A 26974-nucleotide genomic window follows, 5' to 3' on the forward strand; every position below is an offset into this window, starting at 1 on the left:
ATAACCACGTTTCTGTGAGGCAGATAACGCTGCGGTCCCGGATCTCTCGCTGGAAGGCGACCCGTGCATGAAGCTCACACAACTTGTTTTCCAAGGACTGCACGTTAGCCAGTAATATGGTGGGAAGAGGCAGCCGATGGGCACGGCGTCTGAGTCTGACGAGCACGCCGGCTCTCTTGCCTCTTTTCCGGCGTCTTCGACGGGTGCGTGGCTGGGCAGCCCAGATGAGTGGCGCCTCTCCAGTGTTAGCAAACAAAGGATCGGCGTTATGGAACTCAAAGTCCGGTTTCCGGTGAGTGATCGACGATCTGATTTCCAGAAGTGTTTGTCGGTCGTAGGTGATAAAACCAGTAACATTTAGTGCAAAAAGAGTTAAAAACAAACACAAAAACAACAAAAAACTGCAAAAGTAAGCGGGAGCTCGCAACACGGCAGCCATACTCGGCGCCATCTTGAATTGAAGTCTAGTTACAAGTTTAATAAAAACTTGTTTTAAACACAGGATCACAAATGAGTTTTCCTTTACTATATTGCATCTGTAGGTCTCTGTTCATAAACATAAACCAGCCAAAACAAATTTACTATAAAATGAAATAGTGTTTGTATAAGTTCTGAAAAAAGACACGTCAGTCACAACTGCATATGTGTACATATTTCTATATTGTGGTCTATTTACACAAAGTTAGGTTAGTTCCATCATTTATGTTGAATAGACACTCCCAAAACTTGCTGCACTGATGTTGAACCGTGTGCTGGCACTGGGTCAGTATGTCCAACAGGTCAAAACAAGCTCAAAACAAAGTGCACGCTGTGCCCTGATTGGTGTTCTTGCTTCATTTTGACATGTTACATTTTTATACACACATAAGCCAAAAGGAACGACAGATTTCTCATAATGTAGTGAAGTAAAAAGTAAGATATTTGACTTTGAAATGTAGTGGAATGAAAGTAAAAAGTCGCCCAAAATGGAAATACTTCGGTAAAGTACAGATACACAAAAGTACAGTAACGGATTACATTTACTTAGTTACTGTCCACCACTGCAGACAGATCCCAATTAAAAACAGCTTAGACTTTAGTTTGAGAGGCTGATACACATTAGGCCACCAAACACTCACCTTAACATGAATCATTAAGAGTTCAGAAAATAATACTTGTTTTTACACTGGCTCTTAGTGGTCTTCATCCTCAAAGTACCATGATGTAATGTATAAGATGGTCTTGTTGTCTTTATGTCCCCATATATAGACCACAAAATAAAGGGTTAAAACATTTTGGCCGACTAAAAAGTCAATATGTCAGAAAGAACGAAAGAATTCCTGACTGACACATAGTGATATTTTATGTCATCATATATTGTACAAAAAGACCAAATGTCTCTGTGAATGTATATTTATATCACTGTATAAAGAGATTAAACAATTTGGACCAAAAGAACTGGCCTTAATATGAAAAACTGGCATGTCTGAAAAAGTAGTTTGGTTTCAGACAAGCCCACAGTGTTCCATCATTACTTGTATAAGTAGGTCTCATTTCCCCATGAGAATCAATATTCAAACCACAGTATAAGTTAAAAAGGGACCTTAAATGGAAATGCAAACAAAGTCGTTCAGATTGGTTTGATGTGAAATATTTCATTGTAGAGAAACTGATTTCTTTACAGTGGTGGTGACAGGAATTAGGGGTCGCAGATATAATAACGCAGATATAGCCACTTTATTTACTATCCAAAACCACCAGTGAATCTATACATCTTCAGAGTTTTAATATGGAATGTTGATCGGAATCAGTGTCACTTTATTTCACCAAGTATGTTTCACACACAAGGAATTTGTCTTGGTGAGTCACACATGTATGACGTATAACACACTGAACAGACCAGACAAGTATACAGACTATTAACAAGTACTTAACCAATGGAAAAAAAATTTAAAAACATTAAATAAAGAATAATAAATAATAAACAGCCATGGAGGAGCTAAAGAGATGTGTGAATGTCTCCACATTTGCAGATAAAAATATCTATACATATGCGGGTCTGATGACATACTGTAACATTATATATACAGAATATTACAGAATCTGAATATTATAAGACATTTTACAGAGGAGTTACTGTAAAGCTTTGATGGTTTAGGTTAAGTTTAAAGTGCAGGGTGTCCACTGTGGTTGAAGAGCTACAGCTCTGGGGAAAAAGCTGTTAGCATGTCCGGCTGAGCTGGTCATGATGGCTTTGAAGAAGTGTGTTTTTTTCTGTAATATTTTATTAGAGTAGATGCAAATAAAAATAAATGCAGTAAAAAGTAACAATAATTTAAAAGTTAAAATGTAGTTGATATCTTGTGAGCTAGTTTGAAGAACAAAGTTTAGATCTTTACTTGATGCCTCCAGCTATTGTATGAATTTGTTAAATTCCATCCTCACACTTGATTAGCCAAACCAGGTATTGGATGATAACTACACCTCATACTGAACTTGCCTAAGGATTGGTTGGAAATTACAAACACACTTGACATACGTTAAACCACTCATTTTTGCATAAATGTTATTTATATTTATTTTACTGTTAGCATTTTTCAGAGAAAATGGTTCACTACCGTATAAACCAGAGCTTTAAATAATTACTACTTTAATTCTATGCCACTGAACACGATGACCTAACAAGTCTATAACCTGCATGTGGCAGACCTGCTTTTATAGCAGGAATTTTGTCATCTAGTTCTTGGTCTGACATGGAACTATACAGCGTCTTGACCGAAATGCCATTTTCTTTCATTCTGCTGAAGACTGTGCTCTGACTAACCCAAAGCTAATTGGCTACACAGCTGACAGGTAACGGCATTTCAAATAGACAAAAAAAATCTGTAGAAAACACAATCTTAGCTCGTCCTCTTTCCCCTTGTTCCAAAGTAAAGACTACAGGATTCGTCCCCTCTTCAGCGCTTGCACATACAAGTCTGTGTACTGCAGAAGACCTTCAGTTATGTCCAATCGAATGTCTACAACTTGAGAGGCTGCATCAATTAAAAAAAATCCTGATTACAAATGAAATCCAAATAATCTGAGTCAAGTAAGCGTTGCTGGAATATCCACTGGAGTTTTGATGAAACTCATTCCAGTATGTAATGGCATAGGATTTCCTAAATAAACGAAAACTGATCATATTTAGCGTCTGTGCTAATTCAATACTATCCATCCTTATTTACTGTCATACTTTTGTTCTGCCTTTTTCAGTTATTGCTTCTAATACTGAACTAAAATTATCCCAAAGGCTAAAATGTCATTAATCGACGGTAAATAAGGTTAGAAAGCTTTACAAATTAGCACAAATGCTACTCATATCCAGCAGAAAAGCGGCACTGCAGAACACGTGTCGAGTGAGAGCCCCTCTGTGTGCGACTGAAATTATGCCTGAACATAAATACCCTGTGGGCTGTGTAGCCTTAGTGACGTGAAACGCGCTGGGAAAATCAGAATAATACTTAAGGATAGACAGTATTAAAACACTCTGTACACTCGTTTCATCTCGAAAAATTCAGACTAATTTTAGTCAATGTTTGTCCAGCACGACTGTGGATCCTCCTGTCTCGCGCGCCTGAGTGGGACAGAAAGGGTGGAGAAACAACAGTGGAAGCTCATTTCTGAGCCTGGTCTAGCTAATATGCGCCCGGAATCACTTGAGATTAAACCCAAACAAAATGGTGGCCGTACATTTAGAAGAAAAACATGTGGTATCTTTTTAAACACATTCTCAAAGACAGGGCTGAGCAAACTTCTCTGTTCTCAGTGTTTCAAGAGCGCTGATTTGACATGAAATGCATAATGTTAGTTAACCAATATCATTTTTTCTCATATGATGCTCAGTTTTGTTGCAAGACATGTTTAAAATTGTGTGTTTCAATAAATGGTCTTCACTGATAATTCTGTTTAGTGCTTTTCAGTCATTTTACTGATCAATAATTTCTTATACGCTGTAAATTAATGATATATGGATGTGTTAATTAATGATTTGTAAATACATATTTACATCATGACTGTACTTGGCGGGGCACATCATAATGAATTAATGATGAATTTAGACAAGTTGCATGAAATATAAATGTAATGACTAATGATGCACAGACATGTTAAGCAATTAATTGTATCATCTATCATTATCAAATGTATCGTTACATATTGTCTTTTTTCCTGGCACATCATTACTGATTAAGTAAATCAGCATTACATTGCGAGGGCATGAAGCTGAGTCCAGTCCTTGTCATGTAATTGTAATGAAATTTCTGATAATTCATTAATTATCATTATTTATCTGATAATTCATTAATGAAAATAGTTAGAATTATGTTAGTAATTAATGACTGCCTTTATTAATGGTTATTCATATTTGATTCAGTTCTTTATTGACATATACACTTCATTATTTTCTGATGTATTAAGTGGACCAGTATTGTATAAGTGTTAAGTGTTACCCTTTAAACTTAGTTACTTAAACTTGTAAAGTAACTTAAAATTTTAACTTAACGCTGTAACTTTCACTCATCACCCTCCTCACGTGTTTGACTGAAAACCTGCCCATAAGGTTAAGATGTTTTATGCAGCTGACCACTACAGTCCTCTCTGAGGGGTAAGAGGGTTTTGGGAAGCCGAGAAGACAACAAGGCTCAAAGTCCAGCCACCTTGGCTTGTATGGTTGGGCAATGCATCACCAGTCCAGAGCTTCAAAATGATACTGTACTGGGCTCAAAGCAAATTTAGGAGGTTTGATGTAAATGTTAAATTTGTTTTCTCAGTTTTAACTGAAATGCTTAACATTTCAAACATATAAACAGACTGTTTTATATAAAACTTACATTAAGGAATAATAAATCTTACTGTTCTAGTCTCTGGTTTCTGACAGTGAAAAGATGTTTTTTGTGAAATTCTTGCAAAACAACATGAACAGAGAATTTGATGATGTCTTCTGTGAATATAACTGAGCTGTAATGTTTTGAGTAATCACTGAGTTTTATTTAACAATGATCATTTGTAAAAACATATTTAAGTACATACCTTATATGGAAAATAAAAAAGATTAATAGTGAATAATAAATGTATTAATTGGAAAATGGACTCTGCTGGTTGAAAATGTAAAGAGAATGAAAAAGATTGTACATCATGGAGGAAAAGTATCTTTTATTAATTGGGTAAATGTGGTTTTAGCTGTGCTGCTCACTCTGAGACTGATCCTCTGTCTGATCCTCAGTGAGCTGGTTCTGGTTTATCTTCTCCAGGATCTTCAGGCTGATCTCCACAGCTCCATTCAGGCCGCAGCTCTCCACCATCCTGTCCACAGTGCCATGTTCGTCAGGGTTCTCCATCAGACCCTTCAGAACGCTTTTAAAACCCTCCACTCCTTTGATCAGATAGCGCTGGAACTCTTCAAGATCCGTCATCGGCAGCTCTTTTAGAGTGCTGAGTCAGTGACATGTAATGTTCACCATCGTTCATCACTGAACATGAAGAGGCACAACAGACTCAAGTTTAATGGAGAGTTTTCTGTGATCTTATTAATTAAAACCAGAAACACAAAATATTCAGATTTTTAAACACTTCTCTCATCTAGTAATCTCCCACAATGCACTGCTCAAGTTTATTGTACAGGTTAACAGCAGACAGTTTATCGTCCTTTAATTAAACTCTGCATTTCCATCTCAGTCCTGTGTCAGAGTGTCAGATGACCACTGCCTTTATCATTTTTAATCATATAATAAGCCATTTTATAATTATATAGTTAATATGTCACTGCTGTCAGAACAAAACCTCCATTTTTGTTGTTTTTTGACATAATGTGAAAATACCTGTTGTCTTTTATATTGTTCTCATTTTGGAGATAAGAGGTTTTGTTACGACAGCAGTGATATGAATAAGAAATGCATAAAAAATGTCTAGCAGAAGTGTTTACTTCATCCTACTAGATAATAAAACGGGTAAATTAACACACACACACACACACACACACACACACACACGCTCAGCCTGAACACGGCAGTCTTTCCACACTGAACTAAAACTCACTCTCATGAAGAGCTACAGTAAACTAGGTTAATGTACTCACAGTACCTGAGAGCAGAGTCAGCTGTTTTTGATTCATTCCTCAGTAAAGAAGTTCAGGTCTGTCTTCATCAGGATGAGCAGGATTAGTTTAGAGATAACAGTTCAGAACAGCTCTCATCAGACCTCTCTGTTCCCTTACATACACACAGTCTGTGTTTGACCCTGTCCAGTCCCAATGATTATCTGATAAGCTTTCTAAATGGCAGGAACCGGTCAGAACACATTCCAGTCTGCTGCCCTGGAGCAGAGGTGAATCATTTGTCCCGCTCCCGCCCGCAACCAAAACATTTTGTCCCACTCCCGCCTGTGCAGTCTCGTCAAGGCAAACTGACATCTAATATCTGACACAGTCTAATCACAGATACATTATTCTCTGCTGAAATAACACAGCAGTCACGGTCATCAGGCTCACTGTGAGTAACTTCACCAAACGGCATTTATTCACCATTTAAAAGCAGGAATTAAACCACAGTGTTACTGTGAGCGCTGTGGGCGTGTTTTACTCTCTCTCATCTTTTCAGCCTGATAGTGGACTGAAGTGTTGCGCTGTCTCCTTTTGACCAATCAGAGAGCCAGAGCAGACCAAGAGGGGGCGGGACTTCATGTTGCAGCCTCTCGGCTCCCTCGTTTGGCTGGTGGTGATTATGTTGCTCTGTTTATTAGTAAACACTGACTTGGTCGTTTACTTTGTTTGTTTGATCTATCAGGTCTTAACTACATTAATTTGTGGGATTTCTCTTCATGCATACTTTTTCCCACCTGCTCCTGCAAACAGCACTGAAAATTACTCCTGCGTCGCAAGATATTGTGTCGGGTCCTGCAGGAGTGCAGACCTCCACACTGAGGACACAATGCAGCTAAAACTCCTGAAGTTCCTGTGTGGAGGTCTTCAGTGTCTCTAATAGTCTTGATTATGTGGTTTCTGACACTGTATGACTCACTGTTATTATATACATGGACTAAAGATCATTAGCATGAAGCTAAAAACAGAAGCCTGAATTACTTTCTGAGAACACAGTGATCAGAGGTCAGACTCTGGTAGGGGGCGTGGCTTTCAGGGTTCATTACAGACTGAACTCAAACACACCAGCAGACTCTTAATGCAGTAGATGTTTTAAGAGGAATCAGCTCCGACCTTCTCTGGGTGATCTGGAGTAAACAGAGGACCTGATGTTCTGAGCTTTTAGATCCAGTTTCAGGTGTAAATCTGTGAGTTCTGTATGAAACACGAGCCTAAAGAACAAATTTATTAAAGTTTTCTGCACCATAAACAGCACCTACTCTGATCTCTCTCACAGTGGGCTGATGGTGAATACCAGTAAATACTGACTGTGTGCAGGTGATGAGCAGGTGTTCTAAATGAGAAAGTCCAAAAGAATAAATATTTTCCAGAATTTTTTGACTCAAATAATCTTATTTTCTCTAAATAATTACTCATTATAAAATAATCATGTGCTTCCTTGATGAGTAATAATTATTTTTGAAAATCTCAAGAAAAAATAATTATTTTAACCTAATGAGTCACAATATGAACCAAAACTGATTATTTTCTCCTACCAGCAGAAAGAGCTGGAAAGTTGTGCCTGTGTTCATTTGTATGAAAGCTGGTAAACTGGCCACTTCAAATTTGACCCTAACCACACAGTTTATGAGCTGTGTTACATACAACTGTATAAAACTGTATAAAATTAATGAACATTAACCTTAGATTAATGTGATGTGTAGGACATTAAAGATTGGACAACATCCTCCTCAGATTCAGTTCAGACAGTCAGACCATCTAAGCCCTGCAGCGCAGCGTCAGCTGAAGACGTCATGATTTCGATATGCACAATGAGGGGGAAACAGTGGGACTTAATTTATCGCAACACTGGTCACCACTGAACCAACACAGTCATGTGAGCTTTATCTTACAATTTCTTTTTACAGTGTAGGTTTATATTCCCTTCAAAATACTTTATTACTGACTTTAATTTATAATTGGTTTAGATTATTCAGTAAAATAATTACATTTCTCTGGTGAGGGAGATTTATGTGTGTGTAAATGTGTGTATTTGTGTAACAGTGAATCTGTGTCTCATATATAAACTCATGTCTGTGTGTTTTTGTTCTGTTTAGTGAATCTTTTTCTGAATCACATTTTAGAGAAAACAGTTTATTTTATTCTCTTTATTTATTCGGAATAATTTAAACACAGAAAGGTTTGATGTCTCTCATATTTACAGTCTGAGATCAAACTGATAAACAACAAACACATTTTCAGCAACCTGACCCCCCCACACCCCTACCTCTCTTTCTCTCTGTCTCTCTTTCTCTCTCTCTCTGTCTCTCTATCTCTCTCTTTCTCTTTGTTTTTTCTCTCTCTGTCTGTATCTCTCTCTCTGTCTGTATCTCTATCTCTGTATTTCTCTGTCTCTCTCTCTCTCTGTCTGTATCTCTCTCTGTCTGTATCTCTCTCTGTCTCTCTCTCTCTCTCTCTCTCTCTCTCTCTCTCCGACTGTATCTCTCTCTCTCTCTCTTTCTCTCTTTCTTTCTCTCTGGTTATTCTACCTCACACAGACTCACTGAGGAGTCAGAATAAACCCAGAATCCAGTGTAGAGCGGTTCAGTGAATGTGGTGGTGAATGTGTGTAGGTTGGTCAGTGTGTGTGTATTAGGGGAGATGGTGTAGAAGGTCAGAGTGCCAGACCCCCAGTCCAGATACACTCCTACTCTGTTAGAGGGGGAGGGAGGGGCAGGTAGGTCAGTTCTCTGTTTATTGTGATAGACAGAGTATCTGTTATTAGAGCAGCTCAGACTCCAGGAGTGTTTATTGAATCCAAACACACAGTCATTACTGCCTCCTTTCCTCCTTATTCCTCTGTATGATACTGATATTTCAGCTCTTCCACTCCACTGAACCTCCCAGTAACAGCGTCCAGTCAGACTCTCCACACTCAGAACCTGATACCAGTAATCAAATCTGTCTGGATGATCTGGATATGACTGAACTTCTCTCACCTGCTCCACCTTTCTGTTCCTCTCAGACAGAGAGAGATGTCTGTTGACTGTGTTTGGATCCAGAGTGAGATTAACAGCATCTGTACACACACACACACACACACACACAGATACACACACACACACACACAGACACAGATACACACGTAGATACACAGACACAGATACACACACACACAGATATATACACACACACACACACACACAAAGAAGACACAACACAGAAAATTGAATGTGTGTGTGTATAGTTTGTGTGTGTTTGTGTATGTGTGTGTTTGTGAGTGTGAGTGTGTGTGTGTGTGTGCTTATTACATTTCTTCAGTCCTGGTTTGATCCTGATCTTTCCTCCATGATCTGCCCTAAAGAACAAACACACACATTTATACATTCAATAAACTTCATACCAAATCAAAACTAAAATAAGATCAAGATGAAAATAGACCATTACAGTGTAAAAGACTTTTCAGACTTTAGAGTTCAGATAAAACTAAACTAAAATAAAGACTAAAACAGATCATTACGGTATAAAACACCCTTCAGACCTTACAGTCCAGATAAAAGTACACTAAAATAAAGACTAAAACAGATTATTATGGTATAAAACGCCCTTCAGACCTTACAGTCCAGATAAAACTAAACTAAAATAAAGACTAAAACAGATCATTACGGTATAAAACACCCTTCAGACCTTACAGTCCAGATAAAAGTACACTAAAATAAAGACTAAAACAGATTATTATGGTATAAAACGCCCTTCAGACCTTACAGTCCAGATAAAACTAAACTAAAATAAAGACTAAAACAGATCATTACAGTATAAAACATCCTTCAGACCTTACAGTCCAGATAAAACTAAACTAAAATAAAGACTAAAACAGATCATTACGTTATAAAACACCCTTCAGACCTTACAGTCCAGATAAAAGTAAACTAAACTAAAGACTAAAACAGATCATTGCAGTATAAAACCCCCTTCAGACCTTACAGTCCAGATAAAACTACACTAAAATAAAGACTAAAACAGATCATTGCAGTATAAAACCCCCTTAAGACCTTAGAGTCCAGATAAAACTACACTAAAATAAAGACTAAACCAGATCATTACTGTATAAAATCCCCTTCAGACCTTACAGTCCTGATAAAACTAAACTAAAATAAAGACTAAAACACCAAACTGATCAAATCAAATCACAGTTAGGCTGCTTGGATCTAAATCACACTGCTAGGCTAGTTAGCTGCAAATCACACTGCTAGACTAGTTACCGATAAATTGCTAGGCTAATTAGCGATAAATCACACTGTTAGGCTAGTTAATGCAAATATACACTGCTATACTATATAGCAAAAATTTAACTGCAAGGCTGGTTACCTCTAAATCAAAATGCTATCTAGTTAGCTATAAATCAAACTGCTATAGTGATTAGCTTTAAATCACATTGCTAGGCTTGTTAGCAATAAATCATACTGCTAGGCTAGTTAGCTCTAAATCACATATCTAGGCTACTTAGCAATAAATCACACCGCTAGGCTAGTTAGCTCTAAATCACATGGCTAGGCTAGTTAGCAACAAATCACACTGCTAGGCTAGTTAGCTCTAAATCACATGGCTAAACTAGTTAGCTATAAATCAAACTGCTATAGTAATTTGCTCTAAATCATAGTGCTAAGCTAGTTAGCTCTAAATCACAGTGCTAGACTAGTTAGCTCTAAATAACACTACTAGGCTACCCAGACAGGAAGCACGTCCAGGCCAGATTACCGTGGCCATCACAAAGTCCTCCTAGCAGTCGCATCTGCACTGTAGACTTGTACCATATTTGGGGCAAGTAACTGTTAACAGCACTAGACACACTGCCGGTCAGCAGACTCAGAGCGCATTTGGGCCGGATCTTTAAAACAGACGTGCCTCATTTAAAATTTGTCCCTCCCCTTTTTTCCCGCTCAGTTCTCTGCAGTCGTCAGTTGATTTTGACTGTAAAACTTGCTGCTGCTTTTGAGGTATGGTGTGTTTTGTATTTTAAATATTTGCACATTTACTAGAATTATGATCAGGGATCTCAGATTTTATCGTTTAACTTTTAATATGTTATTCAATTTGACACTAGTGGGGAGGACATCAATGCTAGTTAACTATTTTAGCTGAGGTAATGAGTCAAAATGTCTAATTCCAACCTAAATTAACATTAACATTAGAGATTTCTCTTTAATTATGTTTAATAACAACATACTCTTAATCTTACATTATCTCCCTCGCCCAGTTGTGTAACTAGCTAATTACTTAGTCAACATAACCCTCAGAAACAGTCAAAACGGGTTTCCCTTTGCTTAATCTTATTTGACGAAGCTTCAACTCGCACACTGCTGCTCCCGCGGCTGTGTTACTGTGTATGTTTTAGGACCACCTCAGACCACCGCGTCGGCCCGAGACGAAACATATTCAAGTGTGCTTTACATACAATTGTCACTTCTCAATGATCAAACTTCTTAATTTGACATTGTAAAACTCAGCATGGTAGTATTTTGTGTTCAAATTGCCAGTTAACCTGTATTATTTTGATGACATGAGCAGACTTTAGCAGTCTCTATCAGTATTAAAGTCTGTTTTTTATGTCAACTTATAGACATTTGTTTTCATATACAGTTGAAAACAAAGCAGCTAATTATGGCTTCTTTAATGGCATTATTTTTTGCTGATAAGTCTAAACCTCAGTACTGGCATTGTATTGTTTTCTTGTTTGAATTCATTTTTCCAAAAAATGCTGTGTTGAATATGTAATTTTTTTCTGAGGTATTTGTTTTTATGTTTCCCTTTTTGAATTTCCCTTTTTTTTGAAAACATTTATTATTAATGATTTGTGAATAATTATGTGGGATATGGAGCTGCTACTGAATCTGGAATGGATCCGGTGCAGATGCAACAAGTCAGGGCCGGTTCTACGTTTGTTAGGCCTAAATCACATAAATTAAATTGTGAGACTAATTAGCACTAATTTACACTGCTAGCTAGTTAACTCTAATAGACACTGCTATGCTACATGGCAAAAATCAAACTGCAAGACTAGTTAGCTTGAAATTAAGTTGCTTGGCTACATGGCTCTTAATCACTTTGTTAGGCTAGTTAGCTCTACATCCAAATGCTAGGCTAGTTAGCTGTAAATCAAACTGCTAGGCTACATAGCTCTAATTCACACTGCTAGACTAGTTATCTCAAAATCACATTTGCTCAGCTACACAGCTGTAAATCACACTTCTTGGCTAACTGTCTAAATCTAAATGCTAGGCTCTAGTTAGCTATAAATCAAACTGCTATTGTAATTAGCTCTACATGACATTCCTAGGCTAGTAGCTCTAAATAACAGTGCTAGGCTAGTGAAACCTAAATCACACTCCTAAGCTAGTTAGCTCTAAATCAAACTGCTAGGCTAGTTAGCTCTAAATCACACTCCTAGGTTTGTTAGCTCTAAATCACACTGCTAGGATAGTTAGCTCTAAATCATAGTGCTAGGCTAAATCACACTGCTAGGATAGTAGGCTCTAAGTGACACTGCTAGGCTCCTTAACTCAAAAACACACTGCTAGATTACTAGGTTAGTTAGCTCTAAATCACCAAGCTAGGCTGCATAGCTCTAAATTGCAATGCTAGGCTAGTTAGCTTTAATCACACTACTAGGCTAGTTTGCTCTAAATCACACTGGCTGGCTACCTCTTAATCACATAGCTAGGTTAGTTACTTATGAATTAAACTGCTACACTAATTAGCTCTATATCAGAATGCTAGCCTAGTTAACTCTAATATACACTGCTGCTATGCTACATAGCTCAAAATCACACTGCTAGGCTTGTCAGATCTAAATCACAGTGTTAGGCTAGTGAACTCTAAATCACACTGCTAGGCTAGTTAGCTCTAAATCACACTGCTAGGCTAGTTTGCTCTAAATCACACTGCTAGGCTAGTTTGCTCTAAATCAATCCCACCGTGTTGCTAGTGAGGGCCAACCAACTTTTCCATACATTCTGCAGTGATGAGTGTTATAAGGGTCTCCAGTAATGAACCTCAGTGCAGAGTGATAGACTGAGTCCAGTGGTTTGAGGGAACTGGCAGATGCATGTTTGTAAATTACATCACCGTAGTCCATGACAGACAGCAAAGTTGCCTCAACAATTCTTTTTCTAGCATACATGTGGAAACAGGATTTATTTCTATATAGATCACCGAGCTTCTGTCTACATTTGCCAACCAATTTATTAATATGGGGTTTAAAAGTGAGTTTATCATCCAGCCATATGCCAAAGTATACTCTGTGACTCTTCTGATGTTGGATCCTGTCAGAGTAGTGATATTTACAGAATTAAAATCAGTATTAGTAGATCTGAGGTTTTTTTAGCATTTAAAAACCATTTGTGTTTATAAAAAGCAACCTGTAGAGCATTAAATGAACATTGTAGTTTTCTTACTGCAGCATAAATAGAGTCAGCTGAACAGTATAAACCATGTCATCTGCATACAGGTGTACTTTGCAGTCTGAGGCAGCAAGTTTATTAATATATATATTGAATAAAGCTGGGCCCAAAATTGAGTACCTTGTGGTACTCCTTTGGATATAGTCAAAAAATCTGACTTGTAATTATTCAGTGCTATGCATTGTTGTCTGTCTGAAAGGTAATTTTGGGTCCATTTTAGTGCATTTATATCAAAGCCAATCTAAGTTCTTGTAGGTTCCTTAAAAGAAGAGTGTGATCAACTGTATCAAAAGTTTTTGATAAGTCAATAAAAATGGCAGCACAATGCTTCTTTCTGTCTGTAGCCATATAGAGATCTTTTAAAACCAGTGTGGTAGCAGAGATGGTGCTGTGTCTTTCTCTAAAGCCAGATTGATAATTAAACAGAACAGAATTTTTGTGTAGAAATGATTCAAGTTGACTGTTTACTAGAAGTTCTAAAATTTAGCTAAACAGGACAATTTCGAGATTGGTCTGTAGCTATTTACATCTGCTGCCTCACATCCTTTATGCAGTGGAGTTACATGAGCTATTTTCCAGATCCTGGGAATTCTGCATGATAAAACAGAGAGATTAAAAATATGTTATGTATTCTAAAATAATTGGGGCTGCTAGAAGCAGGAAGTAAGGTTCCAGCCCATCTTAACCATGGATTAATAGTAGTAAGAGATTTAGCTATTATGATTGGAGAGAAGGGCTTAAGTGTGAAGAGACCATGGCTCTGGGTAGCAATAGAGTTGTTGTCAGTTTTAACTAACAGCAGATTCAAGTCAGTATTTTCAAAAATGTGCCCAGCTGCAGCAAAATGTGTGTTAAAAGCTCTACAGATTTCCTTCTGATCAGATATCAGCTGATCATCAACTATAATGCTGGTTGGAAGGGTAGAGGAATTGTTTTTAAGGGATTTTACACACACACATCTTCTAAGCCGCTTCTCCTTCTGGGTCGCAGGGGTGCTGGAGCCTATCCCAGCTGTCATCGGGTGGAAGGCAGGATACACCCTGGACAGGTTGCCAGTCCATCACAGGGTTGAACAGAAAGACATACACATTCACTCACACCTAGGGGCAATTTACCATGTCCAATTGGTCTGACTGCATGTCTTTTGACTGTGGGAGGAAACCGGAGTACCTAGAGGAAACCCATGCAGACACAGGGAGAACATGCAAACCCCACACAGAAAGGACCCTGGTCGCCCGGCTGGGGAATCAAACCCAGGCCCTTCTTGCTGTGAGGTGACAGTGCTACCCACCGTGGCAGGGATTTTACGGTTTGGAGAGCTGGTAATCAGCTTGAGAAAATAATCTGATTTGACCTTTCTAACTGCAGCAGTACATCTATTTCTCAGTTGTCTGAACATAAGCCAATGGTCTCTCTCCCCCGTGCATCTTGCAGTAGATCCAGGCTTTATTTCTGGCTTCAAATAATGAGGAAACTTCACTAGTGAATTAGGGACTTGATCTGTCTCTTATTCTTTGCATTTTTGTGGGGGGTATCTTTGTTTACTACCATTAGAAATGATTTGCTAAAGTAGTTTAATGCCAAGTCAACATCTGGAAATTTTAGTGTAAGGTGGATTTCACTCATTGCTAAGTCAGATAGAAAAGCTTGTTCATTAAAATGTTTAAAATTTCTTCTAACCACCATCCAAGAGCCTGTTTTGTTCTTGTAACTGTTTCTAATGCATCCAATGGGGCAGTGGTCACTGCTGAGGCAGTAATTCTGGCCATTTTATTGGATAGAATTAAGTCTAGCAGGGTATATTTGGTGGGATCCTTCAGATTTGGGTGTGTTGATTCCATGGTTAGTAGTGTGAGGGTAAGATTTCCACATATTTCCTTTAAGTAACTGGATGCATTAAAAAGCCAATTAAGATTAAAATCTCCCAGGACCAGCATTTCAGAAGTGGTATTCTGTGATAAAAGAGTGGCTATTTCATCAAGAGCAGAAGACAGAGCAGAGGAAGGCCTGTACTCTGTCTATTCTATAAAGGTTAAAAGCATTTAAAGTCACGTCTTCATCACTTACAGATTTTCTAAGCCAGGTCTCTGTTAGTATTAAAATATCCGGATCAGATTGTGCAGTCAGGACTTTAAGTTGATCCATTTTATCCCTCTGAAGTTGGCTTCTAACGTTAAGATGAATTATGCCTAAACCTTTTCTGTTTTTAAAACTCTCAAGATCTGTTACAGCATTTACTGCAGGGTTTTCTTGTGAGTGTAAGGTAATCTGAGTTGGATCAATAAAAATCAGATTGTCTGGATTAATAAAACCATTAAAATCTTTCGCTTGTCTGTTATTTCTTTTTGATGAAGAGCTGGTCCTGGGTCTTCTACCCAAAACTACAGAAATACTTGAGTTTGAGGTTTACAATACTCATCTGGAGTTTAAATTAGAGTAAAATATATTGTGGCCTAAAATCTGTGAACCAAGCCTACTGGGATGAATCCCATCAACTCTGTAAAAAGAAGGACAGTTCCAGAAAAGGTTAAAATTGTCAATAAAAGTCAAGTCTTTGCAGAGGCAGGTTTTTGGAGCCAGGTGTGAAAGTTTAAAATGCTGCTAATACGTCCTGAACCTATTCCCAGTGATGGAATTGGTCCAAGTCAGTGATGGAATTGGTCCAGAGATAAATACAGATCCACCACAGTCTACTAGTTTGCTAGGCTAATTAGCTCTAAATCACAATGGTAGGCTACATAGCTCTAAATCACCCAGCTAGGCTAGTTAGCTCTAAATCACACTGCTAGGATAGTTAGCTTTTAATCACATAGCTAGGCTAGCTTCTTGTGAATAAAACTGATATGTAAGTAAGTAAGTAAGTAAAGTTTATTTATATAGCGCTTTTTACAACAGGTGTTGTCACAAAGCAGCTTTACAAGGAAATGAGCATTACAAAAAGAAATCCGGGTCCGAGCCCCCATGAGCAAGCCAGTGGCGACAGTGGCAAGGAAAAACTCCCTAAGAAACAGGAGGAAACCTTGAGAGGAACCAGGACTCAGAAGGGGAACCCATCCTCCTCTGGTCGACACCGGATAGTAAACATTGTTAGTATAAAGTATTATAGTACAAAAACAGGGTAAAGGTGAAGGAAACAATTAATTTGAATAGTTCAGTTCATGCTGCAGCAGCAGCAGCGGCAGCAGCAGCAGCGGCAGCAGCAGCAGCATTAGTGGGGTCAGGTTGTGGGGGTGAGGTTTGCACGGTGAGCAGTGGCACCCGATCAAGGCAGCAGAGGCAGCAGCATCAGCAGCAGGATAGGCAGCTGTTCAACTCGGCAAAGGAAAGAGAGGAAAAACACAGTCAGTTCTACAATGGGTGATATGCTAATAAGCTCTATATTACACTGCTAGTCTAATTAACTCTAACATACACTGCCATTCTATATGGCTCTAAATCAATCTGCAAGGCTCGTTAGCTCAAAATCAAATTTTTAGGCTACACAGCTCTAAATCAGACTGCTAGGCTAGTTAGCTCTAAATCACACTGCTAGGCTAGTGACCTCTAAATCACTTTGCTAAGCTAGTTAGCTATAAATCAAATTGCTAGGCTACTTGGCTCTAAATCACACAGCTATGCTACATAGCTCTTATTTAAACTGCTAGGTTAGTTAGCTCTAAATCACGTTGCTAGGTTAGTTAGCTATAAATCAAACTGATAGGCTAATTAGCTCTAAATCACACTGCTATGCTAGTCAGCTCTAAATCAAACCACCTGGCTACATAGCTCTAAATCAAAATGCTAGACTATATAGCGGTAAATCACAGTGCCAGGCTACACAGCTGTAAATCACATTGTTAGGCAAGATAGCTATAAATCACATTTGCTAGGCTAGTTAACTAATTTATACTACTATGCTACATAGCTCTAAATCAACCTGCAAGGCTTGTTAGCTCAAAATGAAATTGCTAGGCTACACAGCTGTAAATCACAGTGCTAGGCTAGTTAGCTTTAAATCAGAGTGCTAGGCTAGTGAACCCTAAATCACACACCTAGGCTAGTTAGCTCTAAATCACACTTCTAGCCTAGTTAGCCCGGAATCACATTGCTAGGCAAGTTACCTATAAATTAAACTGCTAGGCTAATTAGATCTAAATCACACTCCTAGACTAGTTAGCTCAAAATCACACTGCTAGGTTAGTCAGTTCTAAATCACACTGCTAGGCTAATCAGGTCTACATCACACTGCTAGGCTGTTTAGCTCTAAATCACACTGCTAGCCTAGTTAGTGCTAAATTACATTGCTAGGCTAGTTGGCTATAAATCCCACTGCTAAGCTAGTTAAATCTAAATCAGACTGCTAGGCTAGTTAGCTCTAAATCACATTGCTACGCGAGTCAATTCTAAATCACACTGCTAGACTAGTTAGCTGTAACTATTTTATTTTATTGTTCTTTTTAGTTAATATTTCAGGAAGACTGGGAAATTGAGACGCTCAGTAAAGGACTGGAATTGTTGGAGGCTGAGATTAAGGCACTACTGGACCATCAGACTCAACTCTACACTCAAAAAACTTGCCTCAAGGCAGCTCATGAGGCTTCCCATGTAGCTGGAGCAGCCATCTTACCCAGACCTGAGGAGGGTCATGGGAAATGCGGTGCACTAATCAATGGGGCCACCGGTGTCTGGGCAACTTCCACGCCAAACACAGGCAGGGTTGGAATAGCTATTGAAAAATTAATAGTTAGCTAATTTGTAGCTACTTTCCCAAAATTTGCAGCAGCTACAATTTAGCTACTTTTCCAGAAAAAGTAGTGGCTACTTTTTATCTACTTTTTGAAAAGTAGTGCACTACTTTTTAGCTACTTTCAAAGTGTGACTGTCAGAATGTTTGTGAATCTCTACCTGAGACAAGACTGCATTTAATCATGTACCAGAAAGAAACATACAATTGAAAAGCTGCAAATATGCAAAAACACCAAAAGGTAAGTTTAAATGTAAGCAGCAGTCAAATTTACACAACCAAATGTGTGATATCTAACAAAAATTTAGATTAAAGCTAAAAATCAACAAAATTAATCGGATACAAACCAAACATTTCTGTGCAAATCGTTGTCAACTGTTGAAATAAAACTGCTCCAATTTTAACATTTCAGCAAGATACAGACATTCAGAGTCTTTATTAAACTTCAGCAACACTTTAGCCTCAAAACTTTCATTGGTGACTCTGGCTCTGTTTGGGGTGAGAATCAGGCCTGAATAATCTCTCCACTGCTGCAGAGCTGCTGTGGCTCCACGGCAGAACTAGATTTTTAGGTAAAATAACATAATCCTCCTTTGCTGTTAAATCATTATAACACAGTTCTAACACAGTTTTCACAATAAATGGTCTTAAACGCTGGAGTTAATGTATAACTGCTAATATACCCTTTAACACTGAAGACTGACGTGCAGACTGCTGGACACAGCAACACAGATAACGAAACGACAAAGAGAGAGATTTAAAATGAATATCGATCATTTGGAGATGAATTTGCATTTATAATCACTCCAGCTGGTTTCCTGATACGTTTAACCTGCAACAAGTAGAAAGGCTGAAGTCAGCTTCTCATTCTCCAGCTTCTCATTGGAATAGGCTATATGCACACAGAGTGCTGACGTAATTCCGGGAAAATCTCAGCCAGCTACAATACTTCCGCTATTCATACTGTTGCTGCGTTTTTTTACAAAAACTCAAGGCACGTTTACAATTATGAAATGCAATGCGTAACAGCAAATTTCATTGATGTAACAGCTGTAACTTACTGAGCTCTAATAAATGAATGAAATGATAAAATATTTTAATTATTACTATTTACGATAAACAGTAAATGGAATTTGTCACTTTTTACAATTAATTAAGCTTACTTTCAAGTAAATTTTCAATCTATTTATCGAGGAAAGTAGAGATAACAATAAAAAAAAGGTCAGTTTTGGGGGGAACAGAGGTGGGCTTCAGGTCAGAATAATGTGCCATCTGGTACAAAAGTGCTGCCACATGGTTGTACAAAGCTGTACCTGCCACACAGGTACACTGGCAGCTTTGTAGCTGCACAGGATGGGAATACACAAATCTGTTACAATACATACTGTAAGTGCTGCACATGCAGTTAAACAATAAAATGTTATTTCTAAATGATACATGAGTGAACTTTTGTTATAAAGGAGAATGTCTACAGGGTTAGCAGCATTAGATTCACAGCATTGATATGATTCACAGAAATTTGATTTGAAGAATAGGAACCTGTCTCATGAACCAGCCTGCCCTGAAGCTGCAGCATAACTTTCCCTAGTTCAGTTAGTTCTGTTAGCTCAGTTACTTCAAACAGCTTTTATTATAAAAGAGAACACATGTACAGTGATAGGGTCTGAAAAAAATATGAAACAAAGAACAGTTCATATGCACTAAATGTATAAAGGATAAAATTGTTGCCAAATCATTATTAATCTCACTTCACTCATTTAAAATAACAAGGAGCACAACAATACAATGGAAAAGAAGTGACAACCCAATTTAGTTTCTGTGAATCCCATTGTTTTTACAGATTTTTACACACTAGTATTATTCATAGGATATCATATGAAATACGAACTAAAGTAGCCTTTTGCAGTATTGGATTCACAGCATTGATATGATTCACAGAAACACAGGACCCTGTCTCAGGAACCAGCCTGCACTGAACCAGCACTATAACTTTCCCTTATGCTCATTGATCTATAACTCTCAGCCCTAATGGTTATCTCTCCTGTCTTTGAATCCTTGTCTGAAATTGAGATCGACAATGACGTTAGGAAAATTGACACAAAGACACAGAATGTTAGCAGCATTGCTACGCTAGCATTTGCTTGTACACAAACATTGTAAAGGCTATGATTACACAGTCAGATCTTACCTTCCTAAATGTTGATGTAGCTTCAAACAAATACTTTGAAACTCTTCTCCTTCTTAGTTGCTGGTGTTTGGCACAATGCGACCAACATCTGGGTAAGTCTTGAAACAACCAAGTGAAAAATGCCTTAGCTAATGTGCTGGATATTAGCGCCAGAAGTGAAACAGCTGGCTGATTCGGAATGCGGAAAAAAGCGTGCATAGAGCCTATTGTCCTGTTCCACCTTAAATGGCGTAGCAGTACAATCTGGCGCCTCAGGCACCATTTAAGGTGGAACAGGACAAATTGCACAAGAAGCCCAGGAAAGAGAAGTGACGTCAGCTTCATAAAAAGTCGAACATTGACAGACATTTTACAAGAAACTCATGGAAAAATTTCCTGAGATGAGAGAAAAGTGGCTACAGCTGAGCTAAAGGTTAAAGCAGAGCAAAGTAAGTCTGAGTTTGTGTTTTTTAGCCTGTACTATAGCACATACTGAGATATAATTACAGCCAAGACAGTAAAACAGACATAAAATGTTGTGCCTCCCAAGGTGGTTTGACTTAGGTTGAAAAGACAAAATGGCTCTTCTTAACATTTGGATTGACGACCCCTGAGTTAAGCCTAGTAAGGGGTGATCAGTGTGTGCCCGTTTGCTTGAACTATCCACAGCTCAGTCAGGATTGTACAATTGCCACCAGCCTAGTTAATCATCACATTCTATGGTTCATATTTTGTGCGGACTGACTGAAGCCTGTAACAAAATTGCAGCAGAAAGTTTCACTATAGCTACAAAAAATTTTGTATGCTCTACAGCTGTTAGCTACATTTCATAAAACTGTAGTGGCTACAGCTACTAGCTACAAATATTTGAAGCTAACTACAAAAAGTAGCGTGCTACTTAGCTACTCCCCCATCCCTGACCAGAGGTCACCTGAACCAGGCCAGACAAGCCAGTTACACCGGGGACTCTCATGTTCACCCCCACCTGAGGACAGTGGAGTCTGGTAATGCCATTGTCACAGAAGATGTCCTGGATCAGCCTGAACTCACCACCAGTAACAGATGCAAAGTCTAATCTGTAAGTCACATCATTAATCCGTTTTACAATTTTGAACGGGTCAGTATATTTGGGCTGAAGCTTTCTACAACTTCTCTCAGAACGACAAAAGTCTTTTGTGGCCAACCGCACTCGATCTCTGGGCCGAAATGCTGGGGCTTGACTTCTGTGTCGTTCTGCCTGTTCTTTCTGGCAATGTAGGATGGTCTCAAGGTGCTGATGCATCTCCTCCCATAGTTGTTCACTGCGTGTCATCCACGTATCCATGGCAAGAACGTCTGTTTGAGAGCCCGCCCAGGGTGCTAAAGGGGGTTGGTAACCTAAAATACACTGGAAAGGGGTCATTCCCGTGGCAGAATTAGTCAAGGAGTTTTGTGTGATCTCGGCCCATAGCAAAAACTTTGACCAATTAGACGGATTATCATGACAAAACAGTCAAAATTTTCCCAGTTCCTGATTTACCCACTCCAGGTAAGAGGAAAGGACTTGCCCCAGGTGGAGAAGTTTAAGTATCTCGGGGTCTTGTTCACGAGTGATGGGAAGAGGGATCGTGAGATTGACCGCAGGCTGGGACAGGCGGCAGCAGTAATGCGGTCGCTGTACCGGACTGTAGTGGTGAAGAGGGAGCTGAGCCATAAGGCGAAGCTCTCTGTTTACCGATCGGTCTACATCCTGACCCTCACCTATGGTCATGAGCTGTGGGTAATGACCGAAAGAATGAGATCGCGAATACAAGCGGCAGAAATGAGCTTTCTTCGCAGGGTGGCGGGCTACACTCTATTTGATAGGGTGAGGAGCTCGGCCATCCGGGAGGAGCTCGGAGTAGAGCCGCTACTCCTCCGCATTGAGAGGAGCCAGCTGAGGTGGTTCGGGCATCTGATCCGGATGGGGGTGTACCAGGCACGGCCTACCGGAATAAGACCCCGGGGTCGTCCTAGGACCCGCTGGAGGGATTATATCTCCAAGTTGGCCTGGGAGCGGCTTGGGGTCCCCGGGAATGAGCTGGAGGAAGTTGCGGGGGACAGGGTCATCTGGGATTCTCTGCTCTCCCAACTGCTACCGCGACCCTATCTGGACTAAGCGGTTAACAATGATGATAATGATGATGATTTACTCTCTTACACTGTCCATTAGATTGTGGATGATACACTGATGAGAGACTAATGGATACCCCGATGTGTTCGAAAAAGGCGGCCTCTACCTGGGATGTGAATTGAGGTCCCCTGTCCGACATGATGTTCTCCGGAATGCTGAAAATTCAGAATACATATTGGAATAAGGTTTTGTCCATCTGAAAAGCACTAGGAACGGTCATGAAAGGTATAAATCAAATTCTCCTAGAAAATCTGTTGATAACCATCAGAACGGTAGTGAACCCTTGCGAGGTAAATCGTTGACAAAGTCAATGGCTATGTGGGATCAGGGTCTGTTGGGTATGGGTAAGGGCATTAACTTTCCAGCAGGTAATGTCTTTGGGGTCTTACACTGGGAATACGTCGAGCATGAGGACACAAAGGAATGGATATCTTTGATCATGGATTCCCACCAGTATCGATAGGCTAGAAGCTTGTATGTTCGGGTTTCTCCTGGATGGCCTGAGGTTAAAGAGGAATGGGCCCAAGTTATAAGCCGTAACGTTTCTGGCCTTTTCTATGTGTTCATCTATGTCTCATCTAATAGAGGATATGGTTACCTCAGGTGGAAGGATGCATTCAGGGGTCTTGGTCTGTGGTGTGGGAGTTTCCTTTTAATTCATTCTGGACAAAGCATCCACCTTGGTGTTATGAGAACCTGGTTGATAGGTTATGTTGAACTGAAAGCATGAAAAGGATAGGGACCATCTAGCTTGACGAGCATCGAGTCTTTTGACAGTATGAAGATATTCTGGATTGTTATGATCAGTCAGTACTTTCTTGGCGCCATTCCTCCAAGGCTAGCTTGACTGCAAGCAGTTCACGGTCACCTATACCATAATTTCTCTCGGTAGGTGACAACTTATGAGAATAAAAGGCAATGGGGTGTAATTTCTGAGGGGATCCAGTTCTCTGCGATAACACAACTCCCACTACCTAGGCATCTACCTCTACTACAAAGGGCTGTGTGGGATCAGGGTGTTTCAAAATGGGAGCCGTTGTGAAAACCTCTTTGAGACTTTGAAAAGCCTTTTTTGCCTGTTCAGTCCATTGGATCTTCTTGGCGTTTCCTTTTAGCAGGGAGGTAAGAGGGGCTGCAATACTGCTAAAATTTCTAATGAATCTACGGTAAAAACCCAAAACCCAAAAACCTCTGTAGTTCCTTAACTGAAGTGGGTGTGGACCATTGGACAACCGCTTCTACTGTGTGGTTGTCCATGATAACTCCTTGATGGCTGATGACGTAGCCTGGGAAGGACACGGACTGCAGGTGGAATTCAAAGGGCTGTGTGGGATCAGGGTGTTTTCAAAATGGGAGCCGTTGTGTCTCTCTAACCAGGGGAGTCCTAGGATCAATTCAAATTCGGACTGCTCGAGAACTAGAAATGACAAATCCTCCTTATGAAGAGCACTGGTCTGTAAACCCAAGGTTGTTGTGACCTTGGATATGGTTCCAAATCCAACTGGTCCTCCGTCCAGTGTGGCCACTTTAAAAACTGTCTGGAAGGTCTTCACCGGAATCTGACGTGGGTCAACTAATCTGGCATGAATGAAGTTCCCCTCTGCACCAGAATCAATCAGAGCTGAAAGTATAAGAGAATGGGGATGGTAGTATATAGTCACAGGTAACATCACTGATTTCAAAACCAATCCCATTGTGGGCACACTCACCACATTAGGAATGAACTCCACGTGCTGTCCAGGGGTCGGCGCCTTGCTTTTGTAGTCTGGTGCGGCACTCACGAACTTGATATCCCAGCCTTGCCACAATACAGACATAGATGGTTGTTCAGCTGATGCAGTCTTTCCTCCTGTGACAGCCGCGATGAGTCACATTGCATGGGTAAGGCAGTTTCAGAGGTTTCATGGGTGACTCTTACATGAGGGAGTCTCCTTCTTGGGTCTTTCTCGATCTTGGTTCTTTTATGAGTGCAGAAGATGACGAGTGAGAGTGATCAGGTGATCTAGCATTAAATCGTCATCTTTGCTAGCCAGTTCGTTTAATATATGTGCATTAAGTCCTTGATTAAATATCACTAGGAGAGCTGCCTCATTCCAGCCACTGCTTGCTGCGAGAGTTCTAAACTCTAGTGAATAGTCCACCACAGAATTATTTTCCTGACGTAATTTGGAAAATAACTCCCCACTAACTTTACCCTCATAGGGGTGATCAAATACCATCTTGAATTCTTTAAGGAATTGGGCATAAGACATGTAGTGAATGTTAGCCCAACTGGCTGTGGCCCATTCAAGTGCTTTATCCACTAAACAAGACACAATAAAAACAATAAAAGATATCTTGGCCTGGTCAGAGCTAGCAGGGGAATTGTCAAAAAAGACTGAACACTGAAGCAGGAAACATTTATCTGGATTTCCTTCAAATTTGTCGGGTTTACTAACCAGAAATACTGCCAGTGAGGTCTCTGCTGCCATGGTGGGGAAAACTGAGCTTAAAGCCTGTTCCACGAGGCTCATATTCTGGAGCTGGCCAGTCAACCCCTTCACACTGGTGACCAATTGAGCCAACTGAGCTTGCTGTTCTGCCTGTTGGTGGGCTAGTGACTCTAGAGATTGAGTCACTCCGGACAGTATTTGCTGATGTCGACTTACGAGTTGTCCTTGTTCGTTCAGAGCCTTGAACAAACAAAAGGCTTCCAAGTCTGCCGTCTGCATGTCAGGCGAGGTATTCTGTGACGACTCAACAGAAACCAGACGCTCGCGGATGCTGGTGGAGTCTGGGAGATGAAGTCCGTCTCTTTCTGAGAGCTTGCCAAATGCGTGACATAAACATAGGCGAACATATCTCTGATAAGCATGATACTCGCTGTGGTGTACCACAAGATGCTAGAAACTGTGTAAATTACAATTTGTGCAAAATGCAGCAGCAAGAAAACAGGATCATTTTTAGACCTGTTTTAGCATCACTGCACTGGCTGCCTGTCTCTTTTAGAATTGACTATAAAATTTTACTACTAGTCTTTTAACCTCTTAATGGTTCATATGTCTCTGAGTGCTGATAGATGATGTTCCTAATCAAGCTTTAAGATCATCCAGTGCTGCTTCTCCATATTCCATGTCTGAAGCGTTTTGTTTTTAATGCACCAAAGATCTGGACTCCTTCTGTCAGTGTTTCAAAAAAATGACTTCAGCGTTTAATTAGTTTTTTATTGTTTTTTCTTTGTTTTTACTGGAATATTACTATTACTTTTATGTTCTTGTTGGTTGCATTTTTATTGTCTTTTTTATTATATTTATAGTTTTATCTTATGCTTTGTTATTTGTTTTCATTTTTGATTATCTTTTTTCTCTTCTTCCTCTATTGTTTTTACTTTGTATTGTAAAGCACTTGGAACTGCATTTTTAATGTATGAAAGTGTAACGCTACTCAAGAACAGAAAGATGCTCGCAGATCTTAAAAACGGAAGTTGATTTAATGAGAGAACAGTCAGATGAAAAGACAGACCCAGGGCAAATCCAAAATCAGAATCCAAAAAGCCAGGCAAAAAGTCAAAAACTGGAAAATACAAAAATACAAGCAACCAGAGCAAAAGGGCAAACACAAAAGAGCAATATCCAAAAACAGGCAGAGAGTCAAAAACCAGAGAATACAAAAGCACAGGCGACCAGAGCAAAAGGGCAAACACAAAGAGCAATATCCAGTAACAGGCAGGGAGTTCAAAAACACAAGTCAGGAAACACAGTAAAGAAACACTCATTAAACCAGTGAATGGCAATACCTCGCAATGAGGAGAACAAACCAGAGTCCTTTTAAAGTCTGAGGCAAACAAACACAGGTGAGTTGCGTTAATACTCGGGTGACTGAGAACGTGGCAGATGTGTGTGATTGGTGGAAGGAGTGACATCATCGGGATCGGAATCATGGGAAATGGAGTCCTGGAGAGTGTTAGGCAAGGGAGGAGAACCCGGAAGCGTGACAGAAAGGTGCTATATAAATAAACATTATTATTATTATTATTATTATTATTGTTCTTGTTATTCAGTTGTTTGTTTGTAAATAATGGTTAATCCACACTCTTCTTTCACAACAAACAGCACAACAGGACCTAAAGCCCAACACAGAGTCTGGCAGTGAGAGTTTAGTTTTATGTACCAAAGGCATGGTTGTTAGTGCTGCACTCGGAGATGAGTGGTGACAGAACAACAACAGAACAACAACATTAACAACATTAAACCACAACACTGTCCCTCACTGTGGCTCAGCTCTGCATAACATGCCTCTAAGGGATCCTTCCCAAAACCAGTGCTGCCACAGTATTATATGAACAATAAGAACACAGGAGAGCGGAGCTCACAGCTTTAATTCTTAAGTCTGGAGCTAT

The 26974-nt window shown here is 39.5% G+C and overlaps 1 protein-coding gene across 3 annotated transcripts in view; it reads right to left on the minus strand.

Moving 5' to 3' along the window:
* Positions 1-5169: 5169 nt before the first annotated feature.
* Positions 5170-26974, minus strand: part of LOC118803577 (NACHT, LRR and PYD domains-containing protein 12-like) — a 38879-nt gene continuing 17074 nt past the window's right edge. The window contains exons 9-11 of one of the 3 annotated variants that reach the window (XM_036564058.1): positions 9406-9452; positions 9094-9173; positions 5170-5489 (exon numbers count right to left, since the gene is read on the minus strand). In XM_036564058.1, coding sequence (XP_036419951.1) covers positions 5487-5489; positions 9094-9173; positions 9406-9452 — 130 coding nt within the window. In that variant the 3' untranslated portion in view covers positions 5170-5486. Of the gene's footprint in view, positions 5490-8543; positions 9174-9405; positions 9453-19065; positions 20564-26974 lie in introns of those variants that run through there. The other 2 variants (XM_036564057.1, XM_036564059.1) reach the window with 2 other exon arrangements.

Source organism: Colossoma macropomum, unplaced genomic scaffold (genome assembly GCF_904425465.1).
Source record: "Colossoma macropomum unplaced genomic scaffold, Colossoma_macropomum, whole genome shotgun sequence".
NCBI lineage: Eukaryota > Metazoa > Chordata > Actinopteri > Characiformes > Serrasalmidae > Colossoma > Colossoma macropomum.